Source organism: Filicampus tigris, chromosome 15 (genome assembly GCF_054856515.1).
Source record: "Filicampus tigris isolate MCC_2025a chromosome 15, RoL_Ftig_1.0, whole genome shotgun sequence".
Taxonomy (NCBI): Eukaryota; Metazoa; Chordata; class Actinopteri; order Syngnathiformes; family Syngnathidae; genus Filicampus; species Filicampus tigris.
The window spans coordinates 2,789,023-2,806,700 of record NC_141231.1 but is presented as its reverse complement, the minus strand read 5'-3'; the positions used below and the strand labels follow the sequence as shown (position 1 = coordinate 2,806,700).

Below are 17,678 nucleotides of genomic sequence, written 5' to 3'. Positions count from 1 at the left end.
GCCTTTTAAAAATGGCGGACTGACGAAAGACGGAAGTGGTTTTTCATTAGTCTAATCGTCACTAAATGCATCCGTCAGCCGTCACGGGTGGACCATTAGTTTTTCTGACTTTTTTTGGGGGGGCTGACTGACGGACCAATGGACTGACTGACTGACGGACTGACGATTACGATTCGGTTCGTTACGAAAAATGCCGGACTGGTACCCTGGCCACTGACCAATAATGATTGACGGACCAGCAAAATTTAATAAAATGCCCACCTGTGGAAGCAACCGTGTTTTCTGAATAAATGCGGCAGTAGGTCCCATGTCGACGCGTTGAACTTTTGCCAAACAAGTACATAAAGCGCTAAAAAGTCAAAATGGCTCCTAAGAAAACAGAAGATGATGAAGAGATTTTTATCGAATACACCTTTTAAATGACGTGACATACCACTTTATGATTGGGGGGGGGGTTTGGGACTGAAAATGACAAGTCCTACTCCCCTTTTCCCTCTCCTTAGTTAAAGTTAATGACCAATAGATATTAAATGTTTAAGTCTTTTATTTCTTTATGATTGTGTTTTCACTGATCTATGAATCTCAGTATTTATTTTTAACCGTACTTAACTTTAAAAAAATTAAGTATAACTTTTTTGGGGGGCGGGAACAGATTAATTGCATTTCCACTCATTTAAAAGGGAAACATTGCCTTCATTTATGAACATATCAGGTTACAAATGGGCTCACGGAACCAATTAATGTCATAACTTGAGGTTCCTCTGTAAGAGTGACTATTACTGCAGGTTAAAAATATCACCTGAATGTACAATGTTAAAATCACTGTCCATGCTCTAACGCAACTGATTTTTATTTCCAAGTGTTAAATCTCTGTCTTTATATGTGGAAAAGGAAGAAATTGCATCACTGTCTTTGTTTAGGTCCATTACCTGTATTACACTTTGTTGGCTGTTGGCATACAAACTTCATATGTCTACCGGACTATATTCCTGTTTTTTTACACGTGGGCACTTGAACACAACGCAAATTCAGATTTTAATTCACACACAAGGATATGTGTGTGCGTGCATGCATCAGCCTAAACATGAGTCACTTCCTTCCCCACATGCTGCTGTGAATCACTCCTTCCTCCAGGGAATATGGGCTGTCTCCTCCCCCCTTTCCTCCCTCTTCCATGCCCCTCCCCCCTTGTGTTCTCATGCGAGGCCATGGAAAGTCTCGAGAGCGGTGGGGGTGGAATGGAAAAAGGAGGGGGTTGTTAGATTGATGCCCCAGGGTCTGGGTTTGGGTTCCTTTGCTCTTGGGGAAAGATACTTGGCAAAACAACATATAACTTCATTCACAGATTCACTTTTTTATGTTTATTAAGATTTCCATTTTGACAGAATTTATTTACTGGCTTTTGCTTGCTTAAAGTGCTCCTGGAATACACCCTCTCAGTATATTTTAAAAAGCCGCAGTTTAGTGGTACAATTACCAGGTTCACATATATAGTCTATGTGATGTAGTAGTTGAGGGCCTCAGACTGAAATACATACTGTATATGTAGCCAACTAGTCTGTGCTTGTCCGCGCTGGAAAGTCGAGTTCCTTTGTTGGTAGCTGTGTTGGAGCTGAGCCTGCTTCTGCTTACAAGAGTCTGTCTGTGCGAAGGCATAAAAGTACTTCTTGTACTACTTGTATTTTATCAATTGTAAAACAAACATAAATAACTACATATTATTGTGTAACTCCTGTTTTTGTACAATGTGAATCATTTCAGTCACAACTGAGGAGAGTACAAAGACTCAAATTTAACTTTCAAGTCATAAACATAAGAGTCTACGTAGGAGTATGAGCACATTTTTAAAAACGAATCCAAACAAATACATGTTTCTTGTTTTTTAATAAATGTTGGACAGTTAACTGTTTCTGGCTGCTTGTTTCCAGTGTTACAATATGGAATATTATTGTGGTCTGTGGGACTAAGAGGTAAACATAAAGTTAAATTCCCTCCTATTTACTTTCACAATCATGTTTGTGTTCTCATTCTCATCCGCACCTAATCCACGGGCGTATGTAATAACCTGGACTGCCTGTCGGCTCTCACGGCTGAAGGCAGAGGGCAGCCATCTTGCGTTGCCTTACTGACAACTTCTGTTATTTTTTTTCGCTGATAACTCTGTTATCAGTACGTGTTTTACGCCAGAATCCTCGTTTGGAATGGTGGTAGCCTCGCAGAGAGCGAATTTCACTGAGCTTCTTTTATGTTAGTTGTAACTGTACTTTCGTACTTCTGGTTGTATTTGGACCAGCAGAGGTCTTCAAGGCAGTGACTACACTGGTCATATTAATGGTGGAAAAACATTTGAAATGTTTTTATCTTGGTGTCATTTTTATCACTAACACCTAGCATATGAACAGGGGTGTGTGGAATTTTTACATCCACTAAATGTGTTGTGCATTGCTTGAAGGGGAACTGGTAGTTTAGTGGTACACATCGCTGCCTGGTATGAGGCCAAGTGCTGGTTTGTATCCCAGGACGTTTCTCTGACACGCAGCCATTAGAGCACTCCAATACCTTATACCTGTTCCATGCTCGGATTAATGTGAACGTTGCCTCAGGAAGGGCATCTTGTGAGTTTGACGAAGCCTAGAAGAGAAGCCCAAAACAACCACCACTCCTTGAAATGTTATAATTAAACTGTATTAACTGTAGTGCATTGCATCAGGGCCACACCAGCAATGTTTTATGTTTTGTCTTCCATCTTTCATTGTTCTTTCTAGATGAAGACAGGTCCATTTGCCGAACACTCCAACCAGCTGTGGAACATCAGTGCTGTTCCTTCCTGGTCTAAAGTCAACCAGGGTCTGATTAGAATGTACAAAGCTGAGGTGGGTTTACTGATTTAACGTCGTTTTTTTATTTATTTCATAATCTTAGAGATAGTAAATGAATCCATCGTGCGTTATTGAAATGTCATTTAGGTTTTGCCATAGAATTAACCGATCCAAGTCACACCATTGGGAACAGAATGGAACTGCCCCACTTGGTGGAAACATGGTCTAGAGCTGACCCATACTTTGTTTCTGGTACCTTCTGTTGATTCAGTTAGCAGAATACAGCACCATAGTTAGACATTTCAAGCTTTCAATCCTCATTTCCATACGTACATGTATTGGGGGGGGGGGGGGCACTTAACAAGCCTTTAGAAATCTACCGTAGTATGTATGATGTCACGCTCAGATTTCTGTGTTTTGTTTCCAAAACACACCATAGTGAACTGAAATGTATAGTTTAATGGAAACATAGACAAAGGCGTGATCAGATTTCCTACTGGAATACATTTTCCTTGAAATGACCACAAAGGAAGAACAGTCCACAGATTTCTGATGTGTGTCTTTGAACGGGCAGTTGCGCTAACTTCCAGGTCACTTTACTTAGAATGTCGGATTTTCCAGACCAGAGTGTGCTCACATTCACTGTTAACTTTGACTTGCTCTTCTGGTAGCTGTCTACTCCCTGCTCCACTCTGCTCTCCTGTCTGCTTCCCCCTCCCTTTTTTGGTTTCACCCATAGCATACATGCCTCGCTCTCTTAAAGGAGCCGCCCTTCTCCTTCAACACTATTTAGCCACATGTAAATACTGGATAAGATGTTTGTAGTCGGTAATAGACACACATAACATGTAATTCCACGAAAGGGCTTTCGTTTGCATATCTTACAGGCTTTCTTTTGCTATAATATACAGCTTATAGTGTCCCAGGTTGTTGCATTATGGTTTGCCATTGAAGATTGAGCTAGACACAGTCGATTCATTGGTCGACATTGCACCGCTCCTTATTGGGGTTTTCCTTCTCCGTACAATTCATTGACATGTTCCGATGATGTTAGCTCCACCCCGTTAACTCTGCACCCAGTGATGGAAGCCCAAGTTTGACCAGAATCTACAGATCTCAACCAAAATGCCGCAAAATAAACTGAACTGGGCAAGTGGGTGGAAACTTGACTATGTATACCCAACTCTGGCCATAAATGCCGGCGTTTTCACAACTCGCCGGTTCTCTGTCCTGTGTGTAAGTACTGATAGGGCTAGGGAGGGCCGAAGTTGTCCCAGGATTTTGCCGACTTCTGGCGTAGTAACAGGCAGAATACGGACTGCCACGAGCAGAGTGTGAAGTGTAACACCCAAGACTCACTGCCAGTGATTACATTTACATGCAGTCAATAACCCTTATAAAACACGAATATGGGCAGTTTTCGGGTTTATAAATAAATATGTAAACGCGCGCAGTAACCCGAATATGTGCTTATTCATGTTTTTAAAATTCCGAATATCATGCCTGCGTTACTCATTTTCCAACCCAAATATGTGCGCATGTATACGCCGATCGGAATACCCCTATTGCATGGGACACTCTGCACATGCTCAACCACAAGGAATCTTGCTCTTTGTAGTAGACGAAATGCTTGTATGCCAGGCATCCTCGTCGTAGCAAGCCTAACTTGAATGCATTGATTTCTCTGCGGCGTTTTCACATTATTTTCTGTCTCTACGGCAAAAATGACACTATGTGCATAGAGACACATATGCGTGTGTATAAGTCCCTATGTCTGACACCAACACCGGAAATACACAAGCAGTGTTAACAATCATGTCTGTGCGTTGCCGTTTCAATCGGTTTAGTCAAATGTGGGTGGTCGTCTGTCTATTTACACGTGTAAACGGGTTTTTCCGATTGTTTCAGAAATCGGAACGTTGACCTTAACCCGAATATTGACTAAGTTTACATGCAGCCAATAAACCTTACACTACATATAAATACTATATATAAATACTGCACGAATAATGTCTTGTATTTGGGTTTTAAATCAGAGAGAGAATGTTACTGCAAATAGTTATTGTACTATTTGGATTGTTTTACTAGAAAAATTTGTAATTCTTTCTTGTTGAAAATTCCATTTAGGTGTCTGTGTAGATTTGATTCAATCACGTTAAGGAAGCAGTATTTTCCTATTGACTATAAAAAGAAAAAGACCTAAGAGAAACCAAAGACATTTACAATCTGCAAGCAAGAGAAGAGGCAGGAAAGGGTTAAGAGAGGAACGGCGAGAATGGAATTGTGTGCATGTGTGCGTGTGTGTGGGCGGTAGGGGGTGGGGTATGGGGGGGATGTCTAAGCCTTCTCCCGCCTGCATGCCCACATCCTGTGTTTTCCAGAGCAGCCTGCGAGTCTTCCCAAAGAGCTGAGGGGCCAAACTGTCTGCCTCCCCCTCCCCCTTCTCCTTCTCCACTGCCATTCCCTTCATTAAATCCACCCCTCCCTCTCTCCTGACCTTCCTCCAAGCCTGGAGCAACCATCAGCAGACTCGCATTCCTCACTCCCTTTTGCTGGCCCCACACAAGGTTTTCGGGCAGAGTTCTAGTTGGCCTGGGGAAAGCCGGATCCAGCACTTATTCTGTCTGAAAGGGGCTAATGTTTCTAAAGGCATGAAATGACACATTTGGATGGAGATAGTTTCAAGATTTGGATTCATTTGTGAGCTATGATCTCTTCATTTCAAGGACCCCCTGCTCGTGAATTTGTGCCTCTGTTTCCCAGTTTACTATGTCTTTCTGAAACTGCAAGTAGATCCAGCATACGCAAACCCCTCAAAAACTTTTCCACAGCGTCCAGCCATTATAACGATAAGGTTCACAGTCATACGTTGCCAAAACGTTGGTATTTTAATGGTGTCTTCCGATCACGTAATTTCCAGAGGATTGGTATTGTGTGAAAAAGACCAGAATTTTTTTTTTTTTTTAATATATATATATATATATATATATATATATATATATATATATATATATATATATATATATGTACTTAATTCTTATAAGGTCATAAAGGGGCAAAACAATCCTGAGGAACAAGGATATTGTGAATGTAACAGCAATAACCTTTGTGTTTTATGTTGCACAAAGTAAAGTTTTGAGTTTGTGTGATGGTGTAACGTAGACAAGATACAGAAAATCACATCCAACATGAGTGCTGGGGTTCCACAAAAAGCTTTGTCATTTATTGAAGCTGCAACTTTTTAGACCATTTGTACATAACCTAGATTTTCAGAAAGTAGATGAACCAAAAAAAGGAGTATTATGGGGTGACAAAAGAAAAGAGGCCGTGTACAAATGTGTTCATCTCTTAGCAGGCATGCCAATCAAGCTGCTTGATGACGTCACCCTTTGGCGACATGCATAAGAGAACTACGGACACAGTGTTCATTGGTTGAAATGGAGTTAAGCGAGCTAGTGGTGCAATCTTGAACTCTATGAAACGGAATAATTGACCAGTTCAGCGCTATATTTGCCATCATACTGAGTGGAATTTCTGATTTTATTTTGTAGATTTGAGTTTATTTGTGACAAGTTTTTAAATGAAATTTGTTTGCATCATTATTTTGTGCACCACTGATAAGATACAAAAATATTTTTGCTTTCTTTGTTTGAACTAATGCTACTGGACATATAGCCATTTAAAAAGGTATCAAGTCGATATACCTTTATTCAAATGAAAAAACAAACAAACACTTGAGCCAATTTAGAACTGCTCTTATTTTCTCAATGCATTTGCCAAGATACGGTGTGAGATCAGAGCTCAGTATAAGAATATACTCAAGACTAAGTGACTTGGACTCGGATGGAAACAAATGAGATCGGGTCATCCCGTGTACTTTTACAAGATGAAGATGATGATGATGATAAGAAAAACTTTTATTCTGCAAAAACAATGATGAGCACTACTGTAGTCTGAATACCTTGCCAGTAGTTGACAATATCACTGTCAGGAAACACCAATTGCTTGTTCTCCAAGAGTTTATCCAAAAGTTAAGTGTCTCCACTGGCCACAGTAGTGGTGCCATAAATACACACTGCGGGTATTGTTTGGAGTGTTATCAGACTCAGGCGCTGCTTGCACAATATGGTACAAATTGTGCTGTTTTGGATCCCATGTTTACTCAACAACTGTATTTTTAGGTGCGAACTTTTAAAATCCTGCCTCCAATTTTTTGGGGGGAAAACCCCACAAATATTTCCTCAAACACTGAACCCTGCAAAGCTTAGAGCGCTAAAACAGAAGATATGTGCAAGACATCACATTCATTCATGAAGGTTGGCACACAGGGCTGTTGTGTGTGTGCCGCTCAAAAATCATGAGCTTGATAGCGCTTCGCTACCAAAGTATACAGTGCCTTGAGAAAATATTCAGTCCTCCTAAACTTTTTGGCCTCCACCATATACATATAGAATGTTATCAGGCGTTGTTGACTTATGTACCAAGAACATGTACATTAGTACAAAATGTAAAACATTTGGGGGTTAAAAATAATTTTTTATACACACAATTTCACATGAATGCATATTTATACTTGACGGCAAGTAGTACAGTAGTACTTAAAATGATCAGCTCATCAGCAAGCTCTTGGGAAGCCTGATAACGATCCTGATCATTTGAACAGGTGTGTTACAGCAGGGAGAGATTGAAAACCTGCAGGACAGGTGCCCTCGAGGACCGGAGTTGGTGACCCATGCTGTAGGCGGCATCAGCACGTCGTGTGTTCCTCCTTTAAACTGACTTTATTAACACAAAACAAGACAGCCCTCTTCTCTACTCATCCTCAGTCGCTGAGGCAAGCCAATTTATTCACATTTCTGAGATTTAAAGCTGCCCTCTTTTCGAAATGCTTCTTTATATTCTTAGAGTTTATGTTTTCCGAGTGGTCCACGAAGGGCACACAAATTTGATTGGCTCATTTGGCGTTATGCTGTGCTATGCTGTAGCTGGTATCAGCACGTCGTGTGTTCCACCTTTAAACTGACTTTATTCACACAAAACAAGACAGCCCTCTGCTCTACTCATCCTCAGTCGCTGTGGCAAACCAATTTATTCACATTTCTGAGATTTAAAGCTGCCATCTTCTTTCAAAATGCTTCTTTATACTCCCGCGGGCGGCACGCGTCCGCTTTGCTCACTGTGCGCTTCCGAGTGGGATTATGCATCGGCGGTCATTCTGCGCATGTGTTAAATGGGTCGAAAATTTTGACGCAATCAATTACAAAATTTAATTACCGCCCATTAACGCGGTAAATTTGCCAGCACTAATTTCAAGCCATACTCTAAGCCCTCAGTCTCTGTTTGAAGCAGTTAAGTCTCTAGCAAAACTACGGGAAAAATATTGACTTATGTACAAAGAACATGTACATTAGTACAAAATGTAAACCATTTGGGGGTTAAAAATGTATTTTTATACACACAATTGCACATAAATGCATATTTATACTTGACGGCTAGAAGTACAGTAATACTTGAACCATTTTAAAACATTTGAAAAAGGACTGCTTCCCTAACAAAACCACTTTAGTGTCCTTGCATTATTAGAGTAATAGCATTGAATGTTTTTAATGGTATAATGGCATTTTTTGTCATGTTTGTACATGGTAATGTACATTGTGACTATTGCACTGAACCTTGATTTCAAGAAAATCGCAAATTACAGGTAAATCGAAATTGCAAAATCAGTCAGAAAAATCGCAATACAATTTTTTCCTAAGATCGTTCAGCCCTAGCTCCCACCAACATGTTTGACCCCGGGGATGGTGTGTTCAGGGTGATGTGCAGTGTTAATTTTACGTTCAATATAACGTTTTACATTTATACAATACAGTACAACTTTATTCATATAGCACATTTCATAACAGCTACAGCTGTAACAAACCGCTTTACATTAACAAAACAGAAATAATACAACAACAAAGCGTCAAAGACAGTGAAAGCAATAAATTAAAACACAAATTATTATATACAGTAGACACTGTAAAACAGCAGAAATGTGTCAGTCTTACATCGGGTCAAAAGCAATAGAAATGTGTCTTCGAACAAGTTTTAAAAATGGACAGTGAGGGGGCTTGCCTAACATTTAAAGGGAGGTCATTCCAGAGGGAAGGACCGGCAACAGAAAAGGCTCGATCCCCTCGGAGGCTCTTTCCTTAGAGCAAAGAAGTTCAATTTTGGTCTGATCTGACGAGAGCGCCTTCTTCCATATGTTTGTTGTGTCTCCCAGGTGGCTCGGCAAACTTCAAACTGGACTTTTTGTGGTTGTCTTTGAGAAATGGCTTTCTTCTTGCCACTCTTCCATAAAGGCCAGATTTGTGCAGTGTGTAACTAATAGTTGTCCTATGGACAGATTCCCATCTCGGATCAGTCCTCTCCTTGTTTGGGCTGAAAGTTTTTAAAGGGATCGCTGAATATTTTTACATTCTAATCCAGTTTTAAACATTTCCACAACTTTATCCCGGACCTAACTGGTATGTTCCTTGGTGTTCCAAAGTTCCTTGATGCTGTTTGCTCCCCAATATTCTTTATACTGAGATTCCATTAGACATAGGTGGCCCCTATTTGTCATCATCAGTCATTTAGGTCAACATTGGATCATTGGAAATCATCAGGGAAATTCTGGAGTCAATTGGCTGCAGATAGAGAAATGGGGGTGAATAATTTCGCAACTTTTTTTTTTTTTTTTTTAATCGTTCACAGTTGTGTCCCACTTTGTGTTGATTCTTCAAACACATAAAAAAATATCATTTCTTACATCCAAAACCTGAAAAGGTCAAAAAGACATGTTATTATTATTATTATTATTATTATTATTATTATTATTATTATTATTATTATTTTATATGATATTTATTGTACAGTTTTATTTTGGGGGGGATTTGCACCTCTGTTACGCTGTTGTGAACCCCCGACATGGTTCCCACACTTCTAAATACTTGTTAAACAATCAATTTAACTTTAAAAATGCAAAATGAAGAATAAATACCAAGATGCAGGCTGTGATTAGAATTTAGCTTCGACCGACCGCAGCAGCTGACGATCACGTCGGAACGTTTGCTAAAACCTACATTACAAGTTTTGTTATCATAAAATTGACTTACCTTAACTAGAATGCCATAGTGTAATTTATCCAAACCTGCACTTTAAAACGCTTGTCGTCGTGAAAAGTGAAAGTAAAAACGGATGCTTCTTCTTCCCTCCTTCTTTTCATGCTTTTTCTTCCTCTTCCCTTTGTTGCCTCATACTTCATTTAAAAACGAAGAAGAATCACGGCCACAGGAGGGGATCATGCATTAACTTTATCTTTGCACAATAACATCAATAAAGTCCTTTGGATAAATTGCAAAGCGGGATTGTAGTTAAGGTAAGCTATTTTAAGCGACCTAAAACAAAACTAACAAACCCTTTATTTGGCGATATTTAAATCGACCGTGCCGGCCGGCTGGCCGGCCGGGAGCGCGCTGCGCTCACGACTTATAAACACAGCTGTTGTACTGTACTATCGGATTTTTACAAAACTTTATTAGAGCAAACACATTAAAAATATGGAGGAGAAAGTATCCGGCTTGACTGATTAAATCAACTGCACATTTGAATAGTGGACGAGACTAGCGAATGAGAAACATTGCTCAATGTTTTCTAAGCCTTGACTGTGTCCTGTACGTCCGTTAGTCCGTCCACCCACCCATCCATCCGTCCAGCCTCTGTAGCTACCGTGCTGGCACGTTAATGTTTTCGTATTTTGAAGCAGAGATAATAATAGCTTCTGTGTCCACAGCGAGGAAATATGAATAAGTGTAATCATGACACTGTTTACAACTCATTAAAGTTCCTTTCAGTGGGTATTAATGTGTAGCCAGGAAAAATGACTTGCTTGAACAAAGCTGACAATGAAATCATAGCAGTGCATTTACAATTTTCATTGAAATCAGCACAATACAAAGTTTATCGGCAAATTTAGCCCAATCAGACTTTGTTCAGCGGTAATGTACTTTTATTGTGAGTCATATGCTTAAAAAAATCACATTCATAATCTAAGCTTTCCAACACTTGTTTCATTAAAACAAAGTGAAGGTAATCATCTTTTCTGTTCATGTTGCTTTGCCTTTTGTACAATACACAGTAAAAAGAGGTTGTGTGAAATAAAGACAAAATACATCTTCTGAAATCAAGTGGAGATTTTTACATACATTCTCTTGCATGCACCAAGTGGAGATTCACAGCGCCAGAAGGTTACATTTAGAATGCCAGATGAGTCATATTGCCCACAAAGTGTTGAACGTTACTCGCCTTGTATATGATCTCATGATGAGTTTGCACATTGAGTGACTCAATAATTATGGTCCTATAGATCAGGAGTCCCCAACCACTACGGGTCCACGGGCTGCTTTGGAGGTCTGCAGTATAACCAGTGTTACCCTACACAGCAGCTAACCCAAAAACTCCACCCTGACTCCACAATAGATCTTGTCACTCACACAAAGACCTTGTAAATTGAACTACTGGACTTCTCAAAATGTTAAAAATGAGGTCCGGGGTTAGGTGCCCCTTGAGGTCAAGGTCAACTCAATGGGATAAGTATTTGTTTGTAGTTGGAGCGGCCACTGACTATGCAAACATGCTGTCAATATTGGGGTTAAGGTCAAAATTCCAGCTAATATTTAGCTTATAGCATACGCAGCTGCAGCATATACATAAATACTGTACATATACAGCATATGGTTACAGCGACTGCTTGAATTAGATACTTTACTTGCTTGCCCTTAAAATGCAGCGTTGTGTTTGTCATATTTTCTTTATAAAGCAAGACAAGGTTAGCCAATCAATTGATGTTCAGTAGCATACTTTCAGTAACAGCTGCATTCTTGTATTGTCTTGAACTTCTCAAAAAGAAAGCTCTTGTGAAAAATAATACGAAATAATATGACCAAAAAAATGTATTAAAATAGATATACTGGTTGAAAACAGCCCTTTGAGTAATCCATGGTAAAGTCCACAAATAGTACAAAGTTCATGAAAGTGATGAACAGTGAAGTTTAATATGATTTGCCCAAAAAGAAGTCAATTTTTTTTTTTTTTTTTTTTAAGAATCGGAATAGAGAATCATTAGGAACCGGAATCAAATCAAAGAACCGGAATCGGAACCAGAATCGTCCAATTCAAACTATGCCCAACCCTAATTGTGATAGACATTTTCACCATGGCAAACACGCGTTCGGCACATACTTCCAGATAGCAATAAACTGACCTGAGGTGGCATGTCATATACTGTAACCAAGACAGAGCTATGAATAAACCGATAAATGGCTTAATGACTATTTTTAGCCTTTTTCTCTTCCGCTGTACTGTAGCTTAAATACCGGTAATTGAAGTTTGAAAGAGGGACTGGATACCAGCCGTAATTTACATTTTCAACGGTTAGGTTGATGCAAACATAGACATGCTGATAGTTTAAACGTAGTTATGGGCTGAACAATTAATGGCTTTTGTTTTTTTTGTGCAAAAAATAGCTAATAATTATTTTGGCAGTAAATTGTCATATTCTAGCTAGCACTAGCACTGCCTAAACTAGAGCTGATCTTAATTAAAACCCAATGTTTTGCTGAATTACTCAAAGAAACACTCAAGGAATTTTCTCAGTTATGTATAAAATTGTGTTACGTCAATTTTATACATAACTGAGAAAATTATGAGAAGGAATTTTCTGAGAAACTGAAACTAAGAAAATTATAGTTAAGTATAAAATTGTGTTCCGTCAATTTTATACATAACTATAATTTTCTCAAATTGACGTAACACAATTTCATACATAACTGAGAAAATTCCTTCTCATAATTTTCTCAGTTATGTAGAAAATTGTGTTTTTATTAAAACCCAATGTTTTGCTGAATTACTCAAAGAAACGCTCAAGGAATTTTCTGTTATGTATAAAATTGTGTTACATCAATTTCTGAGAAAATTATAGTTATGTATAAAATTGATGTAACACAATTTTATACTTAACTATAATTTTCTCAGTTTCATCAATTTTATACATAACTGAGAAAATTATGAAAAGAAATTTTCTCAGTTATGTATAAAATTGTGTTACGTCAATTTTATACATAACTGAAAAAATTATGAGAAGGAATTTTCTGAGAAACTGAAACTGAGAAAATTATGAGAAGAAATTTTCTCAGTTATGTATAAAATTGTGTTATGTCAATTTTATACATAACTGAGAAAATTCCCTCCACAAACCTTGGAGGGAGGTGAAGTTCCCAGTCTGTCCCTTTTGAGCTCACTCCTTGGACAAAAGTACCAGAAACTTTTGAGTACTATTTGGAAGTGTAACCAAACAGAATGCAACAAGTTTTTGTCATGGATTTCAGTTTAGGTCTGTGGTGGTCACTCGCAGTCTGTCACCAAACAAACATTATGAAAAGGTGACTTTCTGATTTTTCTCTGTTCAGGGGTCGCCGCAGCGACTGACTCACTTGATTTGATTGTCACAGTTTTTCCTGACGCAACTCATCCATTTTTATACGGGCGAGGAATAAAAGGGTTATTGTTTAGAGTGAAAGCTGAACCAATTGAGTAATATCCACTTACGCTGATAATAGAATAATGTACAAAGTAAAATCTGAGTATGAAAGATGAATGTAGAGCAGAGATGGGCAACTTAAATGCTAGAGGGGCCCACAATCTTTCAACTGTACGGACACATAGGACAACACAATTCCTAACCCAAAGTATGACAAAAATGCAGTTGAAATATGGCCCAAATATGTGCCTACATGCAAAATACATGCTCTTAATAAAACACCTGAATGCATATATAAAAGATCCACTATTTCCCAACAACAAAGGGTTTGATGCAACAAAATCAACTCACTCAAAATGTAAATATTACTGGTCTTTAGTCTGCCTCTGATCCGTCACCAATAATGTCCTCATCTCACTCAATCCAAAGATTTAAATGACTCCATCTTGTCAAAGATTGTGTGTTTCTTGTGCTTATTTATGCATTAACTCGTCCTGATTTAATACACTTTGGTGTCTGCACCTTCCTATGTCATTTGAGTAAACAGGTCAACTATTTTGCCTGACCATTTTTGTTTCATTTCGAGTTTCATGAAGTGAACAAATGAGATTTAGATATCCTTATTTTAGTATTACTGAGGTTCTAGGTTTGTCATGTATATCATTCCATACCCAGAAAAAAATATATATATTTACAGTATTTTATTTTACTTTTTCCCCCTGCGATTTTTATTCCCATTTGTCATGAAAAAGATATATTGAATGTTTATCAGTTTGGATGGGTTTGTAAAAAAAAAAAATAATAATATATACCGGTATATATTTTTTTTAATGGAGGGGGAATTAATTAAGGGCTCGAGCCACCGTTGCTCATCCGTCCGTCCCTGATGTAGAGGACACTGTTTAAAATTACCAACAAAAAATACACTTGTTTTACTTTTCCTCCCCAATTTTTTTGTCCGTTAACATTTTTCTATCTGCAACCATTCTTAGTGTTTGGACAAGTTCCCTGTGATCCAGCACTTCAAATTTGGGAGCCTGCTGTCAATCCAGCCATCAAAGCCTTGACACTCATGGATGAATCCAAGGAACATGATGGAAAGACCACAATCCCAGCACATCAGATGGACCATTTTCCCTTTGTCGAGCATCCTGTTGTGGATTTACAGCACCTCAGATCCGGACACAAGCGTCATTCTCCCAAATGTGGTCATAAAGGCTTGTTGGACCTCACATTGAAATGCAACATGAGTGTTCTGAGCACATGACAGCTCCAACTTGCACTGGCATCAGCACCTTACGCATAACAGAACACTTCTTTCTGAAATTAGCGATACGCACTTCTTCATTCCCGTCGTATTCCAGGCTAACCAAATTGGAAGAAAAATTGTGTGAGGTCCTTCACTGGGCACTCCTGACCACATCCAGATGTTTGAATCAGTAGCAATGGATTGTGCTTTTATTCATCTAAGAGCTGCCAGTTTGTGGCCTGAGCACCCAAATTGTGTATTAGGTATGAATAGGTTTGAACCGTCCATCTGTTGTGGTTTTGTTATTTTCGGATCATCTTTCTATTATTGTTATTGTATTTATATCCTGGATACATTTTGGATTAGACTCTGATTTAGAAGAAAGGAAATGTTTTTTTGTTGTTGTTTTTGGATGAATGCTTTGAGCTGACTTCAGATGTGCATCCTTTAAGGCAGGTAATGGCAGAAAAAAATGAATATACTTTTTTTGGACAGATTTTTGATATTTTCATTGTGTTGCTTTCAAAGCCAAACGTTTTAATATCTTTCCCAGTGTACTTTTTTTTATTTGTCCCATTCGTCTTTAACATTTAAGGCACAAAAAGTAATCATGAATAATGAGGCATGATCATTTTTGGTTTGTCATCTTATTTTAATGATAGGGAAAAGTATTGTACATAAAACCTGGGCTGAAGGAACTGGTCTTTAGTCTGCCTCTGATCTCACTAATAATGTCCTCATCTCACTCAATCCAAAGTTTTAAATGACTCCATATTGTCCAAATTTGTGTGTTTCTTGTGCTTATTTATGCATTAACTTGTCCTGATTTAATAAACTGGTGTCTGCACCTTCTTATGTCATTCGAGTAAACAGGTCAACTATTCTGCCAGACCATTTTTGTTTCATTTCGAGTTTGATGAAGTGAACAAATTAGATTTAGATTTCATTATTGGATGACTCTTGGTAGTTTGCATGTGAATGAGTCTTTAATATAGAGAGACTGAAACGTTTTTTTCAGGGTCCACACCAATTAGTCAAGGAGGCTGATAACTGATATTTGAATCCGATATTCATTTTCATCAAAAAGGAAAATATTGGCATCAAAATCTAAAAAAATAAATAAAATTAAAACTCTTTATCTTTGTTGAAATGTCTTTAAGCATATATTTATTGAATTATTTTCAGATTTGCATAATGTTGATTTTTAAAAAAAATGTAATTATATATTTTATGCCAATATACGATACAGCTTTGTTGGAAACTTCTACCAAAAACGAGCTCTCAGGGTCATCAGCATGTATTCAAAAGTTAAACAAAAACTTAAGTAAGAGCTCCATATACCGGTAATTTTCTACAGTAAATAAAGTCCTCCAAAATTTCAAAATGACAGAAATGTTAAAATTTCCACTTGTCTTTGTTTTGATTTCAAACAAATACAAAGTGCAGAGTGTTCCCAAGATAGTAGAATCTCTTATAAAGTTAGCTGAACATTTAAATAAATAGTTACATGTAGTTAACCCATTTTTAAATAGATTTATTAGATTTTTAAAGAAGGCCAATGCCGATATTCGTCAAAACGGCAATAATCGGCCCGGCCAATAATTGGTCTATCCCTAAATCTTTAACCGTAACTTATGAGGAATGCGCTACACGCATGGAGACGAATTACGAAATGTAATTTGGCTGCCTGTTGCAAACCAGTGAATTCGGGCAATAAATACATTTGAGGCTTCTCCTGTATTTATGGGTTCTGGTTCAGACCCAAGTGTAATTAATTTGTCCGTAAAGTAGTGCATGTGACTTCTGTTACAAACTGCAAAATGCAAATCAACAATTCCAGTGCAAAAGTTTTTTTTCTTCATACAATGAGCCCTCTGAAGGATGGAGGTGGAAATCCCCACTTATAGAGGAAGTTAGACTGCAGTGAGCGCCAAGCAGCCCAAAGCTTACCGAAGGACTTCGAAAAAAATTCAACCACTTAGTCCTGATTTCTTATTGTTTAAATGGAAGGAATTGAAATGTTGTCTTATTTAGACAATTGAAGTCGCCACAGATGAGATGTTTTACAGATAAATCACTGTTGTAACACAAACACTTTGATTCACAAAAAGCAGTGGAACATTGAATTGTGTTGTTCTGCTCACAGTGTACCACGTCTCTGTTGAGTCTAGCATTGGAATTTAAAAACGCAGAAATTAAACCTTAGGTTGCTTAAAATGGTTATAACTAACAATTTATAATCCATACACCCAAAATTCATAAAAATGCACTTTATATCACTTTCTGAAAGACACAATATGCAACAAATACCTGTGCTGTACTTTGGAATATTATTTTCTCCTGATGAAGTTGCAGTGTATAATCGTTTGACTGTCGACCAATGCCGTGTGAAGTTCACCATCAACCCAAAGTTAGCTGTAACCCCAAACAGACTGAGGAGTATAGAAATTGATGGATGGTTTTCATTGGGTTTTGCTGAAGCATCGCAAGAGCCTTCCAACAAAAGTAGCTTATATAATAGAAGGTTACGTAGATTTATACAGGAATGGAGTCACCATCAACAAGTGAATTCCCAGGGTCCACAATGTCCTAGCTGAGTAAGACTGAATATCTTTGACTCTTTTGGAAGAATGTTAGGAATGGAGTAGCTGCGTTTACCTGTACTGACATGTCAGGTCTTGAAATAGTGATTTCACTGGAGGAAGGTTTCTGAAATAGAATACCAAAGCAAACTCAAGATGGTGGAGAGAAGTAGCTTGGACAGCCTGCATGTGAACATCAAGTTCTCTGTCAATTGTTTACTTTTGTCCAAAGTGTAGCAATATGCCTTTTGTCAGAGATGCAGCATCCTCCAGTGGTTGGCTAGAATATACTAGACTGTGGTAACGTCTGTGTTTTTAATAATACATACCGTAATTTGTAGACAAAGAATGGAAAATCCTGCAGTGTCTATAATAAGTGTTCACCTTTTATATTTTTCCATTTTGTTACATCATAGGCCATATGGCAAAAATGTAAAATATTTTTAATCCTACACACAATATGACAA

General features: G+C 38.1%; 1 protein-coding gene across 1 annotated transcript in view; it reads left to right on the top strand.

Moving 5' to 3' along the window:
* The window catches only part of ptpa (protein phosphatase 2 phosphatase activator), a 29,892-nt gene extending 14,403 nt beyond the window's left edge, over positions 1 to 15,489 (top strand). The window contains exons 9-10 of the mRNA XM_086052808.1: positions 2,766 to 2,873; positions 14,373 to 15,489. Of these exons, the coding sequence (XP_085908934.1) occupies positions 2,766 to 2,873; positions 14,373 to 14,447 (183 nt within the window). The 3' untranslated portion in view covers positions 14,448 to 15,489. The remainder of the gene's footprint in view (positions 1 to 2,765; positions 2,874 to 14,372) is intronic.
* Positions 15,490 to 17,678: the final 2,189 nt, after the last annotated feature.